Source organism: Pyxicephalus adspersus, chromosome 11 (assembly GCF_032062135.1).
Source record: "Pyxicephalus adspersus chromosome 11, UCB_Pads_2.0, whole genome shotgun sequence".
NCBI classification, from domain to species: Eukaryota; Metazoa; Chordata; class Amphibia; order Anura; family Pyxicephalidae; genus Pyxicephalus; species Pyxicephalus adspersus.
In genome coordinates, this window is record NC_092868.1 from 24,977,828 (window position 1) to 25,001,674 (window position 23,847).

The window sequence follows — 23,847 nt, forward strand, 5'->3', positions numbered from 1 at the left end:
AAATGTATTTTAAATGTGTATTTAGCAATGTTTTGTGTCACTACTGTGCTGCTCAGTCTTCTAATTGTTAAAGGCTCTAACATGAGAATGGACAGTTTCACTAATACTAAGATGGTCACCTCCAAATAGACAAACATTGAAGAACAAGGCATGGCAAGTCAGTAAAACAGATTTATTTGGGGAGACCCCAGACAGAACTAATAGTTGTTTGCTGTCCGTTTTCTGTTAGCTACAAAATGTAATTCCTCTTTCTAGATATCTATAGTGCTTAAATAAATTATTTAATTGCTGACTAACACATTGATTTATTACTTGTTATATAATGTATTATGTTTTTGGAGGAGATGTTCAGACATACGTACATTGGTTGAGATCCTACCTGTACAGATGAACTCAGTGAAATCTTTTTCAAGATTTTTTTCTTATGTTCATTTACAATGCCATCAATTTTTCTCATAGGTGGGAGGTAAAGTTCATCTGAAAAAGATAAAGAAAAAAACAAACAAACATGAAAAAGCCTGCCAGTCAGTGACCTTGGGATAGTGTAATAACACAAGGACACCCGTCTGACATTGTTCAGTGAGTCAGCAATGCAGCAAAGCACATGTGTGTCAGCAGGAAATGCAATATTGATTTTACTGCTCAATACATGTTACTGACACTATCAGACTTGTTAAAGTGTAACTTTTATTTTTCCAAATCAGAACTAATCATTTTTTTCAAACCACCTAAAATTTTGGTCATATGTGAATTGACCCTACAAGTGCACTTCAATCGGGCATCAAATATTGCCCCCATTTAAACTGACTTCAAACAGTGCACTCTATGTTCTATGTTTTGTGCACCTGACTACCAAGTTATGAAATCTCTGCATTTGCAGTTTTGTCCTCTGAATGTCCTTCGAATCTACAAAATGCTGTGTCCACTAGTTCAAGTAGAGACCTGACTTTCAGTCCTTTACAACTGTATACTGGGGCACATTAGTGAGAGGTTATCCTAGAGGAGCTCCTTGTAAAGGAGAATAGAGGAACAGTATTAGAAAATGTATTGAGGATGAGGCTGAGAGATAATTTTCTCACTTAAAAAGAGGTTACGATTGCTGGTTTACTAAAGAGGTTTAACTCTATTTTGGGAGAATTGGCATTGGTGTGGGATTTGTTGTGTTGCATGCTGTCCTAATTTTGTTCATAGTCCGTAAGGTAGTTTTAATTGGATTTCCTGCTGATGTAAACAATTGAAAGGGGAGTGCTATTCACACATCTCAATGCAATATCAAACTGCTCACCCTGATAAGTGTACATATAATTTGAGAAAAGACTGAAAAGAAAGCCAGGGTGTTTTACATGCAGTGAATTATATTGGGTAAACAGTTCAAAAATTAGTGCATATAAATGCAGTTTTCACAGAATTAACGGTCCTCCTTGCTGCTTAATTTTTTGGAGGGGGGTAAAGACCATATGCTAGACAATACATTTCTACTGAATTGATGTAAATTACTGAGAATCTTGTGTTCGATGCGTTTCGCCTATCAATAAGTTTCTACTGAATTGATGTAAATGACTGAGAATCTTGTGTTCGACGCGGTTCGCCTATTAGGCTTCCTCAGGGGACTTGGTAAGAAACTTTCGATCGTCAGGTTTGGTCTTTGAAATGATGAAAAGATATTGCAGAAAATAGGGTGTATACATATTGACACCAGTTTAATCATATCTCTGAAATCTGGAGCTGGTGAGCATGCAGCACTGTGTGCAGCAGAGGCACTGTGTGAAGATCCAAGGAAGCTTCCTTGCATTTTCACACAGCACCTCTGCTGCATCTTCCTTATCTGGAGCTTAAACCACTTTTCCTCCAGATGCAAAGAGTGCCCTCTTGTACTATGTAACAATCTTAAAGTTAGCAATAATAATAATACATCTGCAATCTACAGCATCCTTCATGCTGTAGGGTTCACAAATGTGCACCATTAGGTGTTTCAGATAGTATTAACCAAATAGTAGCTCAGACTGAACACCAATCCTTTACTCAGGGTTAGATCAAATAACCAATGGTATAAAGGGATGTTGGTCATGTGATCTCAAATTATTTTTTTGGACAAGAATGAATCTACCAGGGTGGGTAAATCTGAATAGGGAAGGTGTTATGACAGCATAGGTCAGCTTTACTTATACATGTTAGTTACAGTTTGCATTTACAAAGAGAGATTGGATAAACCTGTTCAAAATGTGGAAAACATCTATATACCCTTTGTGGAGAGCAAAAACTGCAATTTTACCAGTTATGCTGCCTATCTCAAAAGCAAATCCGCAGGCAGTATGTAATCAAGAAACAGGAATACACATATGGACAGCTCATCACTCACCACTAGTATCTTCCAATGCCTGGATCATATCTGGGTCTAATGCAGTGCTGACCAGCATTTCTATATAACTGCGGTACATCTCCTTCATTGCTCTTGTGTTTAGCACCCGGCCAACAGGAACACGTTCTGGAAAGACAAGAGTAGTATATAAAGCCTATATATCCATACAAATACCCATGTTTTAGGATTAGCAAGTACAGTTCAGTTTTATCTAGTTTGCATAAAAATAGATATGTGAGATATTTACTTAAATGCATTGTTTCAAATTAAAGATGTCTTCTTTCAGACAAAAATGGAAGCCTGTGTACTATGAATGCCCTTCCTGAATATTATTTCTATTTGCACAATTTAAACCTAATGTGTTCCTTGCTAATGGCTATTTTTGGTACTGTATTTCTGATTTCTTCAGAATTGGACCACCATCTATGAAAACCTTTTTTCAAAAGCTTTTTGAGGTTATGTTATCACAAAATTTCATGTAGTGCCATTAGTGCATTACTACTTAATGGCCAAAAGGTGGTGTTGTATGCATCCTAATAAAAATACTTGACTAGGTAATCCTTTCCACAAAACAGACCCGTGTAATATATTGCCGGTTTGGCTGCCCTGCGATAAACCGGTTAAAAATAGAAAATTAGACTTTGGAGTCATTCACTCACTACCTGTGCCAATTCCCCTGCAAATGACATATGGTAATATTATTGCAGCAGCATTTCAGACAGTGAGAGACTAACAATAATGGAGAAATACATTTTAGTACACTTGAATCCTATGTGTGACATGCACCTTTAAAGTCCAAAAACTACTGTATATAGGAATGCAATCTTGATAGTTATAGTTAACTATTTAATTTACTAAAGAAGCAGTGGATTAATAAGATCATCTAAATTACCTTTATTGCGTCCTCCTTTCACTTTAGCCCAAATGAAAAAAAGTCATTGGGCTGCTACTTTAAATGTTAACAAAACGTGTGCTTTTGGATTTGAAGGGCCTACCAGCAAACCTAGAATGAATCTGGTTCAGGATTGAAAACATTTGCTAACAAATAGCAAATGCCCCCCCACCGGTAATCCCAAGTGTGACTCAGGGTGGATTTACCATGCAAAAAGCGGTAATCCTGAGTCACACTCGGGGTTGCTAAAAAGATTTTAAAAAAAACACTTACCTTATTCTGTTGTCGTCCCCCGGCATCCTGCTGGTCCCCGCAGGTCTTCGGGACACGTCTTCTACCTTCAATATCCAGCCCGCGAATGCAGAGACGATCTTCGGGGTTTCCCAGTGACGTCGGTGCGGGCAGGAGGGAAGGCGGGAAATTCAAATAATTTTAGTATTGGATTCAATACAAAATAGCTGTATTGAGACCAATACAAAGAAATCTTGATATAATATATTTATAATTATATTATATATATATTATATATGCTACTGTACAGTTATATTAGCATGTATCACTATTTTATTATTTTTTATTTTAGCAGATTTTATGGTTTAAAGTTTATTAATAAATTTAATAATTATTGGACATATTTCGGTGAGTTATGCCTAAAATTATAGGCCTACAATGTAAAATAAATTTCCATGCAAAAAAATGTAACGCTTTTTGCGTGGAAATACAGACAGAATTCGAACGCTAGGGGGTTAAGAAATCTATTCCAGGTTTGCTGATTCACACAGGTTCACTGATGAGAGTGTATTTTCTCTGGCCTTGGAGAGCTTTCATAAATCAGGCCCTATGTGAGAGCTTGGTTACCCTTCTAAAAAGTGTACTACGTGGTAAAGAGAGCAGGTCCCAGCCCTCTTCTCTAGTATGGAGAAGGATAGAAGTATTGGACAGGGGCCACTGTAAACAGCAGGTAAGGACTTTGACAAGTATTAGCACTCAGTTGATTAATTCAAGCATCACTACATTTAAAATTTTAATGTAAATTTTCTACATTTTAAATTTTCACTACACCAATTTTAAAATGCCTTACTAAAAAAAATATTAAAAAAACACACAATTAGCTTCTCACCTTCTTCACTCTGCTGGTCAGGAGAGGAGTCTGAATCAGAAGATGATACCACCTCCTTAAGCCATTTTTTCCTCTTCTTCGGTGGTGGTTCAGCCTTCACTTTTGTGGGCTTCTGCTTAGGTTTCAGTGCAACTTTATGAGTAGGTGGATCTACTTTATCCACTTTTTCAACCTTTGGGTGTTTTTCATTTTTTTCGCCTTTTACTGGCTTCTCAGTCCTATCAACCTTGTCATTCTTTGTCACTTTTTCCAGCTTTGGTGATTTTTCTATCCTTTCCAGCTTGGGCATCTTTTCGGGTCTCTCTGACTTATCCATTTTTGATGGTCTATCAGTTCTAGATGTCTTAGATGCTCTTTCAGCTCTGGTAAGTTTTTCTGGCTTCTCCATTTTCATTTGTTTTTCTTTTTCTGCCCTGGGTGATCTATCCATTCTCTCAACCCTGCTTGGTTTCTCTGAACGTTCTACCTTTCCAACCTTGTCCGCACGGTCTGCCTTTGCAGGCTTGTCCAACTTTGGAGTTCTTTCAGCTCTCTCTGTCCTTGATACCTTATCTTCTGTATGCTCCTTCTCAGGTTTCTTTATAGCTTCCACCTTTGGGGTGTGCTCCAGTGATTCTGGCTTTGGGTGCCTCTTTATTGAATCATTATGTTCCATGCTACTGGGTGTCTCAGTTTTTTCAACTTTCCTCGTAGTTTCCTCTTTTTTGTCTGGTGACTCCAAGATTTCTTCTTTTTTTGGCTTTTCGGGCTGTAAACCAGTCTTACCAGCAACTTCAGCATTTTGAACCTTTAAAGGAATTTCTAATTTTTCTGACTTTGAAGCAATTTCTGATTTTTCTGGTTTACCAGCAAGATTGTTTCTTTCCAATTTTTCATTCTTCTCTTGTTTAACTGGAACCATTGGTTTTATGAGAGAATCTATCTTTTCTTGCCTTGAAGCTGGACTACCTTTATCCTGTTTTAAAATGCGGTCTAACTTTTCTTGTTTTGCAGCAGAGGAGCCCTTTTCTGCCTTTACAACACGTTCCAACTTCTCTTGTTTGGCTGTAGAACTAACTTTTTCTGGCTTTACATCAACGTCCAACTTTTCGGCCTTTCCAGCCACAGAAACCTTATCTGCCTTTACAGCAAACTCTTGCTTTTCGGGTCGTGCAGCATGGGCACTCTTTTCTGTTTTCATGGCGATCTCTAGCTTTTCCGCATTTGACACTAGTTCGATCTTGTCAGGATTGGTCATAGATTCTGCTTTTTCTGGTTTTGGTATTAGCTCCATTGTTTCTGGCTTGATCACTGGCTCAACCTTTTCGGGTTTATCCACAAGCCCATTTCTGTCTTTCCTATTTAAAAGCTCGGAGTTGTCTCCTTCATGGACCAGATCTTCTATGTAATTTTGCATCACTAAATCAGTCTTTACAATTGTCTCAATTTCTTCCAACTTTTCACTATCTCCTAAAGCCACTTCCTTTACTGCACAGGTTACAACATTTTGCTGTTCTTGTTCTTCATTTGTAATACACTTTTCAGGTTGCAGAATACTTTCATGCTTCTCAGTAGTCATGTCCTCTTCTTCCAGGTTGTCAGGTCTCTCAACACTTTCTGTCTTCTCTACTTTCTCTACCTCTGGTTTTTCGGGTCTCTGAGTGGTATCCACTCTTACTGAACGATCTTGTTTTTCATTTTTCTCTGGCTTAGAAACTGCCACAGGACTTTTAGCTCCAGGGGCTTTTGTTTGACTTTGTCTCCTATGCAACAAAAATAAACGTGCTAAATGTACATATGGAATAAAGGCAGGAAACATTGCTGTAAATTTTTTTAGGAGGGAAAAAATTGAAACTATAATTGGTTTTAGCAAATCTTTATTGTATTAAGGTTTAACATTTTTCTAAACCTATATTTAATATGTTTAAATTATCATTGTCTACTGTCCAGTTTTGTAGTTAACCCTTCATAATCTTTGTTTGCAGACTGATGGACTTTCTAATTAAAAATCTCAACAAAAATGCATTATATGTTAAACGGTACATTTTAAAAAGTTCTATCATATAGGACTAGGAGTTTTTGTGCAATTTGATTATGACTGCACTATGGAAAACCTCTGCTGTTAGAGTGGACCGACCATCACATTTTCAAAAATATGTAAAGGGGTGCCACCCCCTTTTACATAATGAAAAATGTTTTGTTTTTTTTTTTAAACTCCCCCCCCTACTGTCTTTACTGCTGCACTAGTGAAAACTGAACTGGAAACCCACAGCCTCCTGGGACACCCACATCACATACCCCAGGGGACTGCAGGCCGCTCTCTTCTGTGCATGTCTGAGAATGGACACTAAATCATCAGGTTCTTTTCTCAAATGTAAAAAAAAAAACACCAAGCCATTAGTCTTAAACATGCACAGAAGAAGGCACTCTGAACACTCTGGGGAGAGTTCTACTGGTGCTAGTTTGCCTATAAATTTGCAGTTAAGACAAAATATCTGTTAGGAAAAGTATTTAGAGAGTATACCAGAAGTGCCACAATACCTCATGGTCTGAAGAGGACGATGCCATGGTTTTCTGGAACAAACTCTTACGTAGTCCTTTTTGTTGACATTCTCAAGGAACTTGACATACAGGCGCTGGTAGCGGTTTTTGGCATCGCCAAAGTATCCCAAATACTGAACAATGAGAAATATATTTTTTTGCCATCAGTGAATATTTTCCTTTGCTGCACAGACATTATAAGTAGTACCAGCTATTTTGTACCACAATATTGATATTAAAATAAATAGGAGTAACTTGCAAATAAATAAATAAGAGTTGACATTGCAACTAGCAAGATAGTACCATAAAAGTTCACTTTCCCACAATGAACACTTATAAACCCCTCTTACCTTAACCGATCTTCCCCTCCACAGTTGTGTAATTAACATGCAAGGGGCCACAAGTCTCTCTTCACTGCCCACATGGTTCAATCCCATTGAATTGTATGACTGTTTCTTCACAATGCAGAGGAACCCTACAGAAGCCAATATGGGTGTACCATGCAGGCAGCAGTGAAAGACTTACAGAAATGTAATGCAAGCGCCATTCATATCACCCTTCAGATAATAGCAATAGACAACTTTGGAGGTTAAAGGTGGGTTGGGTTAGTGTGGGGTGAAAAAGATGAGTGGATGTTGTGCAGAAGTGTGCATTTTACTTTAAGCTTTACCTGTAATGGACAACATGACAAAGGTCTCTTTTTCACTTGTAAAAAATGGGGTTACGATAAAAAGATGCAGCTTTAAAAGATGAGATTGTAATACTGTCTTGGTAAGATATAAGCTTTCTGTTTCTTTACTTACCTCATTACTGACAGCATTCTAACTTCTAATGCTGGATTTTTTGTTTATTTCATTAGCACAAACCCCAGGGGAAAACATTTACCCAGATAATGTTTTATGTCAAAGTTTTATGAAAAATGTTTTTTTATAAAGCTAACGAGGAGGGGAGAACTGAATAGAGAGAGCAATGACATCAGCCTCCCAAGATGCATCTGGAAGGCAGAGAAAGCTGAACTGCTTATTATCTCCATTTTACCCTCACAATGTTAGATTGATCTGTCTGTATCATCAACATAATTTTTTTTGACTATTGAACATTCCTCTGGGCGTAAGTGCTGCAGGGGGCATATATAACTCAAAGTTTTGGGTTGGGTCTGTTTCAGAAACAGAAGAAAAAAACAGTCCCTGGGCAGTAATCTGGCTTTCTAGGGAGTGCTGGCGATAAGTGCGTTGTATTAGAACAGGTGTACATGCCACTATGCCCAGAGCTCATCTGCTCAGCAAGTATGTGTCTTGGCCCGCCTGGAGACTAGATAGCGACTGTGGTAAACCCTTTTCCAGGGATTGTAAACCTTTGGATCTGAAGAGTGTGTCCTGATATTTGGTGGTGTATAGTTGTTGCTAAACCTTAAATGCGGTTTGTTTTTTGGCTGAAGGATAGCCACTACTAGCTTTATTGTGCATTTGATGAGCTGAAGCTTCCATATTTAAACATTATTAACTGGTATGCTGCAACAAGCTATTTAAAGTATAAATAAATCTTAACATAAAATAATTGCAAGTAGGTAGGTTTTAGTGATGTCTCATCACCAAAAATATAAACAATGTTATTACACAGCATTTATATAGCGCCAACATATTATGCAGCATTGTACAAAGTCCATAGTCATGTCACTAACTGTCCCTCAAAGGAGCTCACAATCTAATGTCCCTACACTAGACAAATGTCTTTAATACAGTCTAAGGTCAATTTTGGTCAATTTACTTAATTTACCTGCATGTTTTTTGGGATGTGGCAGGAAACAGGAGTACCCAAAGGAAACCTAAACCCCCATCACCTCACTGTCACAGACATCTTCACCCAAGCCTCTTTTTTGGGATCTTCGGCCATAGATACATGGGAAATCATTATTTTTTTCCAGTAGCCAGCTTTCTGCACAGCTCAGTGTACAATTATAAAGAAAATTGTCAATAGGTAAATATCTGTTTTATTGCAGAAGTGACATAGCCTGTTTCTTCTGCATTAGGGAACCTGCCTTCTCACAATTCTTTAACAAGCGACTTGCTATAAAACAAAAAAACACCCTATATACCCAGAATTACTTACATTGCTGGTGGCACAAAACTGGCGCTGCCCATCTTTGATCTCTGGGGTGAATTTTTGTAATAGAGCTTTTTGAACCCGCCAAATCGGAGGAGGCTCACGGCCCGTCTGCAGAGCAAGCTGTGGAGACAAGAAATATTATGACAATCAGCTTCCTCTTGAAAGCTGCATAAAAAGGAATCAATGGGTAAAGCAACAGATATTTTTTTTCTTTTGTTGTTGAATACAGTGAATAACTACAATAAAGTACAGCTGTTTTTAAAACATCAACATTTGAAAAAGATAATACACAACGCAAATATGTATTTCAAGTATTCTAAAATTGTATTCTATTGTAATAAAATAATTTTAGAGTGTTTTGGTTTCTGTCACATGTCCTGTGACATTGGTACATTATGAGGCACTGGTATTATTAAAGTCTTAGGACATGACTGTCTAGTGCCAATACGAAGAAATTCTAGAGAGGCTCAATGGCTTCTATTAGCAGACCATGTGGCCTATGACTCAAAATATGACAGGAGCTTAAGGATCATGATTTTTTTTCCATAAGAAACAAATTAGATTTAGGATTGAAAAATACTCTGTAAAATGTACTTTCTGCCTTTTTGATTTACGTAATGACAACAACTAAATTGCTCCACAGTACCTGGTCCCTGAACTGAATAGAGAAATCATGCAGGGTAAACAATAATTCCAGAATATAATAAACTATACCTAATTTAATTCAAAAGCAGAACTAATAATACTAAGCAAGTTAATTAATAATTAAATTGAACTTACATTATGAAGAAATTACAATCTTTGAACATTCTATTCATTAAATGATGCAGTTTATTGTATTTGCAGGCAACATGCTCACAGTATGTTCATCTCACTAGCTGGTTAACTACTAGAAAAACAATAGATTTAATTTAAACAAAACAAAGGCACTGTTGACAAAACTGTATACCTTTAAAGCTTGGATGTCTTCAACTCGAATTACAAACTCATCTCTCTCCCGGAAAATACCCTCCCCACTGCTCTCTACATCTTCATCATCTGTCTCTCCGCAAATAGCAGCTGTCTCCTGCTTTTTGGCCAGATGGAGAGGTCTGGAATCTTCTGGTTCCTCTTGTTCTGGGGATGACTGGGAAGGCGGCTCCTCTAGTGGAAGAGGAGCAGGAGCCTCTTGTGGAGATGGTGGGGAGACTGCCACTAAAGGCTCTGGTTGTGATGAAGGCTCAGAAGGCACAGGGCTTGAAACCTTTTCCTCAATTATGGTGGGTGCTTAAAATAACAGGAAATGTATTTTAGAAGCCAATATATAGACCACAAGGATTTTATATTTTCTATGAAGGTGTAACTAACGTATTTAATTGTTATTTTTTTTTTTCTGTATGGAGAAACAATGTGTTTTTGTCCACTAACCTCACTAACCATCCTATTTTTTAAGCTGGGAGAAGAATCTTGCAATTCCCTGAGTGGGAGGGAATTTGGTGCCCAGTTGCAAGTACTTCTATCAGTATTGTGTTTATGGAAAACTCAAAGTCCTCTTGAAGTCTTCAAGGATTTCAAAATATGTTGCATCCTGCTACCCATTGGCCCTGATTTATGAAAGCTCTCCAGGCTGGGGATAATACACTTTCAGAAGTGAAGCTGGGTGATCCGCAAAACATAGACTGGATTTTTCAAAATTATTTGCCATTTGCTAGCAAATGTTTTGAATCCTGGACCAGATCCATTCCAGGTTTGGTGGATCACCCAGCTTCACTTCTGAAAGTGTATTATCCCCAGCCTGGAGAGCTTTCATAAATCAGGGCCATTGTGTTTCCACAGATAACAGTCTCACGGCATGCCTTATTAATGGACATTCCCCAAGGCTTAGCACTTATGGACCATAGTATACCAATATTTAAACTCAGTTATTTTTTTATCAATATTCCCAAGAACCAAAAGGATGTTTTCTTTTTCAGCTCCTGGAGGGTGTTACCTAAACAAGCCCATATTTTAATTTCCCTTATTTTTGCTGCTAAACTGCAAGTACTGCACTTTTAAGTTATAGGAAGTTAAATATAGACTGATGTGTTTGGCACAAAATGCTCATGGCTTTTCCTTTGGACAGAGATGAAACCTTGGATCGATTATATGGCCCCCTTGGGTTCAGATTCCCTTGGGTTCACAATTTTCTTAACCCCCCCTTTTTTTTCTGCTTTCCAACCCCGTATGCATGTTTATTGCACCATGAGCAGCTTCTATTATATTGATAATATATATATATATATATATATATATATATATACACACTGGAATGAAACAATTCCAGGATTACCTTTACATTTCTGATACTTTTATTTGAACCAAGCTATATATTGCTGTTTTACTCCTCAAATGTTATACTTTTTACATGCAGTGATGTATTTCTTACACAGAAAGGTCGTTAATGGAGGAAGAGAGAAAAGTGATAACCTCATCAGTGTGCTACTGCTTTTACTAACAAATCACAAAATGTAGCAACTCCATGACCAAGCTTTATTGCAGGAGATTAATGAGGTCAGAGACATAGCTACGCTGTCTTGCAGAAGTAAGTATTCAAGAGTTGCTGAGCAGAAATATAACAGTTTAGGGCACCAAGCAGCTCCCAGTTGTGTTTTAAAATATTTTGATACTTGCCTATAGTCCTGCTTTAAAAGTTGTACTAACCTGCACTTTCTGGCTCCTTGCGGTCAGTGGGATCATACAGAGCAGATATAGCCGAAGAAATGCTTTTCTGCAAATCTTGGTTTTTGCTTACAGAGTCTTCCTCATCTGACGAGAAAGAAGGCAATGTCTCCAAATTCCTCTTCAGTTCATCATCCAACCTCTTGCAGGGACTGGTGCAACTCATAACTAGGCTATCACTCTCTGTAGAGTCCAAGGTTCCAGAAAGCATCTGGGACGCCATCCCGAAAGAAGCCTGTGAGGCCTGCTGGGCAGACGGTGGCCGGTTCTTTGATGGGCTGGTGTTGGCTGTAGGCAGCTGCTGCCTTTTGCCCGACTTCAGGAAATCTAAAAAAGAGGCCATGAAGCCCGACTTTATTTCTGGTTGCTTTTCCTCTACTTCTTTGATTTTCTGTTTGATCTTCTCCCGAGTCTGGCTGTTGTCCAAAGTATTCTCCTGGGGAGGAGGCAGCATCTCAGTTTGATCCATCTGCAAAGCGTCATTCCCTTTTGGCACTTGCAGCTTGATCTGACCAAGGAGATAAAAAGATACACTTTGAGCTTTCTAGATCCTTGGAAACTATGTACATTTTTATATCCAGTTTGTTTTAAATTAGATATAAATAAAGTTTTAGATATCCTATTCCCAGGAAACATTTTTTAAATATAATACCAAAAAAAAAAGCTTTAAAAAAACAAAAAAAAACAAAAACAAAACAATTACCTAAATGACGCCCTTACATGTAGTAACATAAAAGGTTAACATACCTTGTATACCCCATTTTTTTTTTTATTATTTAAAAATTAGGGACTAGAGCCTTGCCAATAAATATAAGCATTTTATTGTAGGGTTATTCAGGAGGTCATTCTGCATCTACTTTGAAAATCTGAGAGATGTAAAAAAAGATGCCTGAATCACTGAAGCCAGAAAGCCAATTTGCATAAAAATTCACCTTGTCAATGATTTTTGGCTCCTTACTGATAAAATAGGTGGATTGACTATTTTTTTTTTTTTGTTGTCCACCACTTTAACTGCCCTTCCTTCACCCATCTGTTTTGTAAAATAACAATATAGGTACCTTTAGTGGTTTTAGTGGTTCCATTGGCATGCTCGCTCTTCCCTCATCGGTCAGTCTCCTTCCTCTCCCCCTACCTCTTCCTCGTGGCCTTCTAATACCATCATGCCCCAATACATGTGGTTCTACAAGGGGCCTGATCCTTGGTCTTCCCCTGGGTCTTGGAGGACCTTCTCTTTTCGGTTTTGTGGGTTTACGGCCTCGTCTCTTTGGACCATCCATGTTATTTGGTGGACAGAAGTCAATATCTCCCATAGGACTAATGTTAGGACGAGTACGGCAGCTAGAAATAAGATCTGGGAGAAGATCAGGTAGTCTACGACTATTTAATCGAATATCTGCAGGTACATCCTCCTTGTCTTCATCATCTTCAAACTCATACTCTTGGGCATAATTTTTCTTAGGAGGCTGGAAAGACGGTTCTCTTTTCTTGAGCAGATGGAACGATGATGTCTTGAGTAGTTTTTTAGGTTTGGAAGAGCAGAAGATGGGTGATTGCAGGCCAGGTTTTACTTCTGAAGACTGCTGGCCATGACCAGACTGAATTAGACCTAACTGTTCTGTGTTGACAGTTGATGGTAGTTCATGTTTTACAGATACAGAATCAAGCCCCAAGTGAACATTCTGTTGATTGTCATTACTTTCAGAGGTGCAGTAACCTGAATAGCCTTGGCTAGACTGCATCATTTCATAGCTGTTTTTCATGGCCTCATTTCTGTCCATGCTTTGAGATCCATCATCTGCACAACTTGCTTTGGGAAATTCATCATTTCCACAAGGTGGTGGGCAAAACATATCCTCCATTCCAGGAAAAAAGCTTCTCTCCTCATCTTGCAAAAGAGAATCAGGAAAACAAATAGATGTCAAAGGAACAAACCTTTGCTTGGAACCTTGCGGGCTTGGACTATCAAACTGGTCCTTAGGCTCCATCTGAGCTTGAGGCACCTGTTGGGAGGACTCTCCATCTAATCGCAGGGGATCTCCTGCATCAGACATAAGGTGTTGTTGGGACTGCACGGGTCCAGTCTGGCCCAAATGTGTCTCCAAGTTCAAATCAGGTTCCAAGAAGTCCTGGATTTCTTGAGGTCGTGATAATGCTTGCATGGCATCAGTCTGGGGAAGTACCTCCATGCCCTCAGATTGTAGCGATGCTTGCATTCTTTCTGGCTGCATCTCTGCTTGCATGCGTTCTGACTGGAGTTGTGCCTGTAGCTGAGGAGATTGCTGGTCTGTTTGCAATGGGTGAGACTCCATCAGCTGTGCCTCTATTGACTGAGAACGTGAGTGTACCTCCATAGACTGTGAACGGACATGAGCTTGCATTTGCTGGGACTGTAAGTGGGCCTCCAGAGCCTGAGACTGCAGTTGCATCTGCAGCTGTGGAGATTGTGCTTCAGTTTGAATTCTTTGTGATTCCAAAAGGTGAACATCCATGGGAGTCTGTACTTTTCTCTGGTGTGCCTGCAGTTGACTTTGAGTATGGGTGAGAACTGACTGCAAGAGTTGTGGTTGTTGAGTGGTCGACTGGTGGGTAAGAGAGAGTGGCAGATCCGGGGAAGTATCCATCATCATGGGTGTGCCTTGCTGGCTTTGAAGCATACTGTGAGTCTCCATTGATTGACTTTCAGCCACCATTCTGTGAGCTTGCGAGGCATGTTCAGGAGTTTTTTGAAGGTTAGAATGAGCAGAGTATAAGTCTTTACTTGAGGTGTCCATGTGTGGTAAATGGTCTACTGACTTTTTCATGTCCTGAGTATAGGAATCCATGGGACCAGTCTGGTGACTATAATGAACAACAGATGTTCCCAAAGACTCTGGAGTTGACCTTGTGTTGGCGTATTCCTTATGGCGATCAGCTTTTTTCTTATCTTTTAAGCTTTGAAGCGACAGCTCCAAGCCTTGGTTGTCCAAATTAGAATTAGTCCTTATAACACTTTGTAGGTGATATCTCTCCTCGGTTTTGCTCATTTCATAGGCCATTGATTTACTTGATCTTTCCTCACACTCAACTAGACTTTCTGAGGAGACTCGAGGTGGACTTTGAGACTGTAATAGGTGCTGAATAAGAAATTCTTCATCATCTGTCCTTTCAGTGGAGAGAAGATCGGAATCAGGTTTTGGTTTGCTATAGGAAGATGTTCTTTCTAAGGTAGGTTGGGAATTTTGATAGCTTTGTGAATGGGAAGCCTGCATGAAAGAGGGTGAAAGTACTGAAGTCAAATACTTTTGAGACTGACCAGGAGAAGCTACACTTTGAGAGCGACTTGATGTAGGAGACTGGAGAGGTCGGATTATTTGAGAGGGACTTGAGTCTGATAAATTTTGGGAATGGCTGACTGAAGAATAGCCAATAGATTGTGCATGACTGGACATAGCTGGCGAATGGCCAGTGCTGTAACTTAGGGAAGGACTGGCAGTTGGTAAGCCTTGTGAATGAGCAGGAACGTAACTGGGTGCCTGACTGGCAGAAACATGAGAATCTGTTTGCACACTGTAATTTGGAATCTGTCCTACTGAAGACAACCCCTGCAAATGCTCCGGTGAGTAGGTTTGATTCTGGCTCACACAAGTCTGCAGCCCTTGAGACTGACTAGTAAAGCTTTGGGATTTGCTTACGCTGGTCAGGTCTTGGGCTTGGCTAGATGTAAAGCCCTGTGACTGAGTTACTGCTGAAAGGTTCTGTGACTGAGATACAGAATAGCTTTGTGACTGGGACATGGATAAAAGATTCTGTGGCTGTCCAGGAGAGTAAGCTTGAGATTGGCTAGCAATAACAGAGCTCGGCTTTGGAGTGGAGGAGGAGTAGTTGTGTGTCTGTCCAGTGGTGGCGATGCTTTGGCACTTTGGAGTGGCAGTGGATCGAGGAGTCTGCCTAGAAGCCGAGTAGCTTTTGGATTTGTTGGAAGAGGAAGATGTTGAATAACCTGGGGACTGAATTATTGGTCTGTAGCTCTGGGACTGTTCTTGGCGTGCTTGTGAGTTTTTCTGCTGTGAACCCTCACTACTGACAGGTGACTGGTCCCCTAATGGGCTGCAGGACAAGCTAGAACGGTGCTGCATTTGCTGGTAACTGCCACCACAGCTTAGATAGTGCTGCAGGGAGTGGGCAGCAGCTGCAGCTGAAGGGAGCTGGGACTGTGCACTGGAGGGCCGCTGGTAGTGCTTAATAACGCTATCTTGTCTAGGCATTGCTCTTTCGATTGAAGAAGCCGGAGAGCTTGAGAACACAGAGGCATTGTAGAGCTGGGATGTTTGTTCAGAAGGTCCAAGAGAAGAGGACAACAGGTTGAACTGGGAAGGAAGGTGGCGTGAAGCTGATTCTTGAGCACTACGATAGGCAGAACTTTGAGATGGTAATCCAGTGCCCAATACTGTGCTGCCAAGCCGATCAAAACTCAGAGAAGATGGAACAGAGGACTGCGATGACTTTATATGTAGAAGGGGATCATGAGGAGAAAGGAGTCCATTAGAAGTAGGGCTAAAGGTGGCGTCTTGAAGAGTCAATGAAGAGGTTACAGGAAAGCTTCTACCACTAAACGATGCTGGGTGCTGGTAAGCTGAAAGAGCAGAAGATGATGGAAATGTACCGGATCCTGGAATGGCTCCAGATATGAAGAGTTCTGCAGGAGCAGGGGTATGCATGGCTAAAATTATAATAATAAAAAAAAGAGAAAATTGCATCAATGTGGTAGAATAATAATAAAAATTATAAATACATTAAAATACAAAACTGTAGGGAAAATGTAAATACTAATTTTTACTAAAATATTAGATGTAATATTTTAAACTGTCTTCCAAAGCATTTAGGAGCACGAAATTTCCCACAAGGCAACAAAAAAATGTTGGAGTTTTAGTTGGAGACAGAATGCAACCAAAATATAAGATTCTTTGGGTTTACAAAAAAAAAGCAGTATGCAGGATATTACCTCTCATGGGGGGCACCTCCTGAATTGGCGTAAGGCCAATGTGGTTCCTGTCTTTAAAAAGGGAGCAAAGTCATTACCAGGTAACTACAGACCGGTAAGTTTAATCCATAGTTTGAAAGGTCCTAGAGAGTTTATTAAAGAACCACATGGAGAAGTTTCTTCTAGAAAATAATATTATAAGTGATAGTCAGCAATGATTTAAGAAAGACCGAAGTTGTCAAACAAATTTACTCTCTTTTTTGAGGAAGTAATTAAACAAGTAGAGAGGGAATACCAGTTGATATAGTGCACTTGGACTTTGCTAAAGCACTTGACACAGTACCCCACAGATGGTTAATATGCAAGTTAGGGTCAATAGGTTTAAAAAAGTAAATCAGTAAATGGATAGAGAACTGGCGTAAGGACTGCATTATGCACTTGGGGGCTAACAACATGCATGCTTTATACTGTCCAGGGGGAATACAGTTGGGGGGAGTCGGAAATAGAAAAGGATCTGGGGGTTCTGGTAGATCATAGACTTAATAACAGCATGCAATGCCAAGCTGCAATATCTAAAGCTATCAAGGTACTTTCTTGTATTAAAAGAGGAATAGACTGCAGAGATGGAGACATAACCTTGCGCCTGTACAAAGCATTGGTCAGATCACATCTGGAATATGCTAAGATGTTAAAAACAGAAACTGACTGCAACTTGTCTTTGTTGTGATCTTTAAAGGAGAACTAAATTTACAAAACTTATAAAATATATATTTATTCTGCAATCACGACATACGTGGGTGCCAGGAATAAATTAAGTATCATGCACACAAGCAGAATAATGTCATTCCCGCATGGTCATTTAAAATGACCAAAAATCCCAAACCTCAGAAATGACCAGGTTAAGACACCAGCTTTAGTTATGCAAGCAAGGTTAGGTGAGTTTAGTTCCACTTTGAAAGACAACAGCACTTATATACCATATCGCACACTAAATTTACTGTTGACCAACTGGCCCTAGATAACTGGAGTTAATCAGATAAAGACCTTAATTTAGAGTGGGTATATTAAAAAAAAAAAACTAGAGTCACTCTTCAGGACTACTTTTCAATAAACATTTTATACAACAGTCCTGTCTGAATAAAAATTTTGGGACTACCTCACAGACCATACCTGTCTGCCATGAGGGTGTGCGGAACTGAGAAAGAAGGGAAGAAGCAGAGGGTCCAGGTTGGGGAGCTCGGGATTCAAGGGCAGAGATTAGATTCATCACTGATGCATCTGGGGTGGCGCTGCTGGCATGATGGAGGCCAGTCTCAAACAATCCCGACAATCCTACAGGAAGGACAGATTGCACTTAACAAAAATAATTATGCATTAGAAACACAAAAAGAGAAAAATCAAGAAAAATAAACAGATGCATGGTATATGGAAAGACTATTTGTTTATAAAATAAAAACTGTAAAGAAAGAAAAAAGCCCAAATATATTCCAATTGACACTTGACATGGTGCTGCGCATCTTAGCTTGTATATAAAATGACATTTTACAAATTTAAATTAGAATACCGGTTTAACTAGTTGTAATTTGGACATAAAATGCAGGAAATTAATGGGAAGTTTTTTCAGTGAAACTCAACAACTAAATATCTAACTAATAGCAGAAAAGAAACAATAACGGATAAAAGTCCTACTCTGTACTTTTGGCCACATGAATAAAATGCATTCTAGATAATATGATGTTCAATCTTGACATACTTGTTCAGTTATGTCAGCCTGAATAAAAGCAGAAAAGTGAACAGGACCTTTAATAACTCCACTCTGGGAAAAAACACCATTTTGGACATATTACACCAAATTACAATTAAAGGAAAAATAGTGCATTCTAGCTACATAACATAAAAGCTTAAGAAAAATATGTGAGGTACAAATGTCAGAGTTTACTAAACTCTGAGAATACTAAAACGTGTTCTCAAACAGGCCAAATTTGTGTCACATTTGGAAACAAAGCATGTAGAGACTCAGAAGCCAATTCATGACTGATGATGCCTCCATGTACACAAATAGCAAAATTCTTTCAGGTGGACTAATTCATCAAGTTTAGAACCAAACAGTTACATTTAAAAATCAAATAAATAAATAAAAGCCCCAGTACTACTCATAATCACACTTTAACAGTGCAAACTAATTGATTAGCAAAATAGGAAGTGTTACTTCGTATTTTAGGCAAAGCACAAGAGATCCAAACAACGTAAAGTAACCTTACCTGCTGGATGGTGGTTCGTAGCGTAGCCCTGCAGAGGGTGAGGTGTTGCATACGCCTGTCTGTGCAAAATGTCGGTTTCTGGGTGGGAGCCTCTTGAGCTTCCATAGACCAAGCTAATAAAAAAAACAGAGAAAAAACATTAATATATTTGTATTTATGGCAGTATTTTTAATGGTAAAAGTAATATGTTTACTTAGATTCATACTTTACAAAACAGGACACGTTAGTCATACACAGTTGACAATTTAGCACTAAACTGAAGTTAAAAGGCATGGGTTTCTAGACTTTTAAAGATTAAAAGTGTACCTAAAGTAACAAAATAAAATCAAATACTGGGTTGGAATTATTTGCTCTTTTTCCATTAAAAATTTTTTCATCACCCCTTACTCTGGAGTGACAATACTGACTGCTGTTTTGCCCAGCAAGCACAATGTTGTCACCGTTATCTGTCTATCTTTTAATATAACTTAATATAATAGAACTTTAAATTTTTTTTCTAATAACCTAAGATTTCAGTCATGATAAGATGATAAGATTCCATTATGGTGGTAAATGGTGCCAACTACACATTTAAAAAATGCAACCCTCAGCCATCTCCCAATGAACCATATTTAGGAACAAAGTATCAATATATATACATTTTGGATAAGGATTTTAATTTTATAGAAATATGAGTCCTGTACAGATTGTCACACACCTGCATTGTTACACACGTGCAATTATTGTCGTTGGAAAGGATCTTTCATGATCCTTGCCAATGACTAAGGACTGCACAATGCATGAACAAGTGCTGTACATACAGCACCGTTCTGCTCTTTGGAGAGGGGAGGAGAAGAACGACGGAGCGGCAACCAACGTCCGTGGATCCGCCAGGACGGTCGTTCAGACAATGGAAGACGGGAGCTGTACACACCAGATTCCCGTCCGATATCAGCCCTGAGCTGATTATACAGCTGAAACCATTGAAGGTGTGTACCCAGTCTTAGTCTGCTGGGTGTCCTCTATTTTCTGTTCATCTTTTGTATTTAAAAGGAAATAAATATTTCTCACCGACCGCCTAGAACAGTGTTTCTCAACCAAGGTTCCTCCAGAGGTTGCAAGGAGTTAATTAAACAATGGGTAGTTTGTGACTCTCAGGTCACTTAATAGCACCAATTATCTTTTTGGCTATCTGTTAGGGTGGTGGCCTTCCCACTGGGCAGCAATGTAGGAAGCTTGATCCGAATGACCACAAAGTCATTGTGCTGTGAGCTTGTGGATATATTAATTATGGCAAGGGTTCCCTGAAGACCTGAAAATGTTCAATAGTTCCTCATTGAAGGTCGATAAACAATGACCTAGAAGTTTTTTTGATCTTTATTTTCCCTTTTGTTCATGATGCATGCTTTTCTATTTTCCCATGTATTATTTAGAATTAATTTAAATGAACAAACTACATGTGCTTTAGGAAAAACTTGTATTTTCTTGTTGACTGTTTTAATGATAAGAATTACATTCTTACATGTTTTGTGCCTCCCATAAACAATCTAACAAAGAAAATAAAATGTATGCACCAAAAGCATTAATAGGATTGTTGTAAACAAGAGTTTATTACATAAGATAGAGTGTACATCACGGAACCTTATTCTTAGCAAAAATGTAGTTGGAAATATTGGATTTTCATAGCTGATCACAAATGCAACTTTAAGACATGTATTTAAAAAAAAAGGCTTATGCCACTACTGCCTATCATGGTATACCAATGGAGGGGAGAAATGTAAAGGTTATGTGCTGTAGGGGGACCAGGTTTTATGGTGAACTTGTTTCTTTGCCCTACATTTATATGCACAGGCTTTAAAAGGTGGATTTGAATTCCTGATGTCTGCCAAGTGCCATCCAAGCACCAAAGCAGGGACAGCTAAACACCCATGAAAAACACACGCCAAGTATTTGCATTACAATAAAAGAGATTGAAATCAACTAGGAACTTGGCATTTATGGCATGGCTTACTGTAAGCCCTGTGAATAACATTATTTCACCCAGAAACTTATTGTTCTGGGTAAAATTTATCAAAATCGCAAAACCTGGTAGTTTGAAGACGTACAGTCTATGCAAAAGCTGTCTTTTGAAGTTAGGTACATATGCCCTTGCTCCATGAAATTACCTGCTGCTTCTTGCAGGTCTAATAAGCCTCTAAATTCTATATAAACTTGCCTGTCCATGACTGCAACTCACAACACCAGGCAGATATCCAGCTTAAACAATAATAATAATAATAATAAAAAATATATATATATAATAATAACATGTGTGCATGACAGGTTTAAAAGCTATAGTTGCAGGGGTATAGTGACATTCATAATGCACAATATGCTGTATACCTGGTGAACATACCAAGAATATGTATAAGAATACAAGTACAAAAACACTGTGCCCCTTCCTAAAATGTTTGTGACAAAGAAAAATAAATGAATCTTTATAGCCCAAGGTATTGTGCTGCACCTGCGAAAACAAAAGGGCACTTAAGGAGGAGCTACATTGCTGAAAAGAATTTCTTGCGGAAATGGAATTCATATATTGAAACACAATTTTAATCTGCTAATTTTTTGCCCACACTCATCAACATGGTAATGATATTTTTAAATAAAACCTTTCTACTTTCATCTCATGAAGTTCTAAGTTCGGCCAAGGCTGTCTAAAAAAAAAGGACTCTTAAACCTCTAGCCTATTAATTTTCCTCCACGGGAAGCAAAAGTGAACATCTATATAGTTTATCTTTTATTTAGGCTCATTCTATTAGCCCCAACGGAGGGTGACATTTACCAAAATGAAGTTTTTTTAACCTACACAAAATCTACTTACACACTACCAATTGTAAGAAATTGTTTGGGCCATTCGTGCCATGAGGCTCTTTACACCTTGACATTTTACTAGAAAGCACTGATATTTACCAAAAACTAGATTTGTGAAGGTTTGATGCACATTGCTTAGAGTATTTGCATCATGTTGACCTTTTTTTTAATTTACAAAAATACCCATTCTTCAACAAGGACCTTTACGGCAGGGTTACCTGGTACTTTTATTAAAAGATGCATTAAAAATGTAAAACATTAAAAGCAACTTTAACATTCACATGAGATTTTATTTACTGGGTTGACACCTACTTTAACTGTCATGCAGAACTGTCTGGGGATGTCTTTAAGACATCTCTGAACCAAAGCATAAACCACAACATAAGTTGCGAGGGCAATTATTTTTGCTATTTCAGCTTTTGCCGTTAGTTAAATTGAAGCGCATATTGTAGACAAACTGTTAAGTTCCTCATGAGCATGAGCAACTATTGATTTTTATATAGTTTAATCAATTGTTTATTTCCCAGTGCACCAAAACAATGTGTAGAAAATATTACTCCCAGTTCAGGAAACATATCGAAGTGTGCCACCAAATAAATGGAAAACAAGACATTTTAATCTATGCACAAAAATTTCAGAACACAGAACTATGTCAAAGCGCTGCTTATTTGTTGAACATGCTAATATTCTTTTGTAGAAAGAACTTTTTTCTGATACATCCATAACCAAGTCATGGCTGGCCTTAGCAAGTCTGCTATCAACAATGTCTGGGCCCCATACTAGGTAAACTTCCTGGGTCCCTTTAGCAAAGCTCCAGCATTGTAGAAGTCAAGCTATTTTATTTAGGGCCTGGTACAGAGTTACCCCTTGTTCTACCCCCCTCCACCAGTGGCGACCCTGAATCTTAGTATGGAAATATCCAATTTAAAATTAGGTGTGTTAAGCTACGTACACACGGCAGATTTTTATCGCCCGATAATCGGCATCGGCCAATTATCAGGCGAAAATCTTCCGTGTGTACAGTCGGTGTCGTCCATCGTCCGGACGACCGACCTGCCGGATCCACGGACGATGGACGACAGCCGATCGTAATGAAAGGGAAGGGGAGAGCGCGCAGCAGGGTGCCGCTCCGTCACTCTCCCCCCTCCGCTCTCCATAGAGCATGAACAGTGCTGTATGTACAGCATCATTCATGCATCTTGCAGCCCCTTGTCGTTGGAAAGGATCGTGAAAGATCCTTTCCAACGACAAAAATTGCAAGTGTGTACGCAGCTTTAGAGACCTGGTCTCTGTGCCCTACAGTTTTTCACACTAGTCCCTTTATCACTACTGTCTCCTGTACTGAAAACCTCACTTAGAAAGGGGAAGCAGGAACTAGACGTTGGAAGCTGAAAATTCTCTGTGCAAGAGTGTAAAGTGAGGACTACATGCTATAGATGAAAGTCTTCTTTTGCAGCCTGCTTTTTAAGGATTATTTTTAGGACACAGAGTTCCTTAAAGCTGACCCACATACCCCCCCACCCCCCCTCATCCAAAAATATTGCAAATTAATAAAGTTTTGTGTACGTTAATAAGTCAGTTGGAATAAAATAGTTATATCCCACTGGAAGCCTTTAACACTTAAAAATTTGTTTTGTCTACTTGTACCGCATGCAATATATGATTTCTTCCCTAAAAGGCTTTTCTTAAAGGGCTTTTCTGGCTGAGGTTCTCCTAAAGTAAAGTATAGAAGTATAGGTAAATCCAATCACTAAAATTTTAAATAGGTTTAACATGCAATTTTTAATCTAACTATCAATATAATTGCGCCTGCTGATACTGCCCTGGACAACACTGCCCACACACTTTCTGGTAAAAGGTACTAGCACCCTGTTTCTGTCACCTGCTTTCTCATCCCAGAATCATGTGAAATTAAGGTAGTTATTTCAAAAGTACTAACAGGTATGGTCCACTGTAGTCACAATCAGACATTTTCAATGAACTGCCTTTATTTGTTATCTTGTATTTATTTAGCACTGACATACACTAACTATCCCAAAAAGAACAGTACTGGTAAATAGGGTGGGTGTCCCCAAACCACAGAAGACTATTGTTGAGAGC

The 23,847-nt window shown here is 38.8% G+C and overlaps 1 protein-coding gene across 1 annotated transcript in view; it reads right to left on the reverse strand.

Annotated features, from left to right (window-relative positions):
- The window catches only part of PRR12 (proline rich 12), a 78,217-nt gene that overhangs the window by 13,093 nt on the left and 41,277 nt on the right, over window positions 1-23,847 (reverse strand). Inside the window, exons 2-11 of the mRNA XM_072427309.1 lie at window positions 18,916-19,028; window positions 17,825-17,986; window positions 12,753-16,393; window positions 11,677-12,202; window positions 9,947-10,263; window positions 9,001-9,117; window positions 6,892-7,025; window positions 4,372-6,113; window positions 2,360-2,485; window positions 380-477 (exon numbers count right to left, since the gene is read on the reverse strand). Coding sequence (XP_072283410.1) covers window positions 380-477; window positions 2,360-2,485; window positions 4,372-6,113; window positions 6,892-7,025; window positions 9,001-9,117; window positions 9,947-10,263; window positions 11,677-12,202; window positions 12,753-16,393; window positions 17,825-17,986; window positions 18,916-19,028 — 6,976 coding nt within the window. The remainder of the gene's footprint in view (window positions 1-379; window positions 478-2,359; window positions 2,486-4,371; window positions 6,114-6,891; window positions 7,026-9,000; window positions 9,118-9,946; window positions 10,264-11,676; window positions 12,203-12,752; window positions 16,394-17,824; window positions 17,987-18,915; window positions 19,029-23,847) is intronic.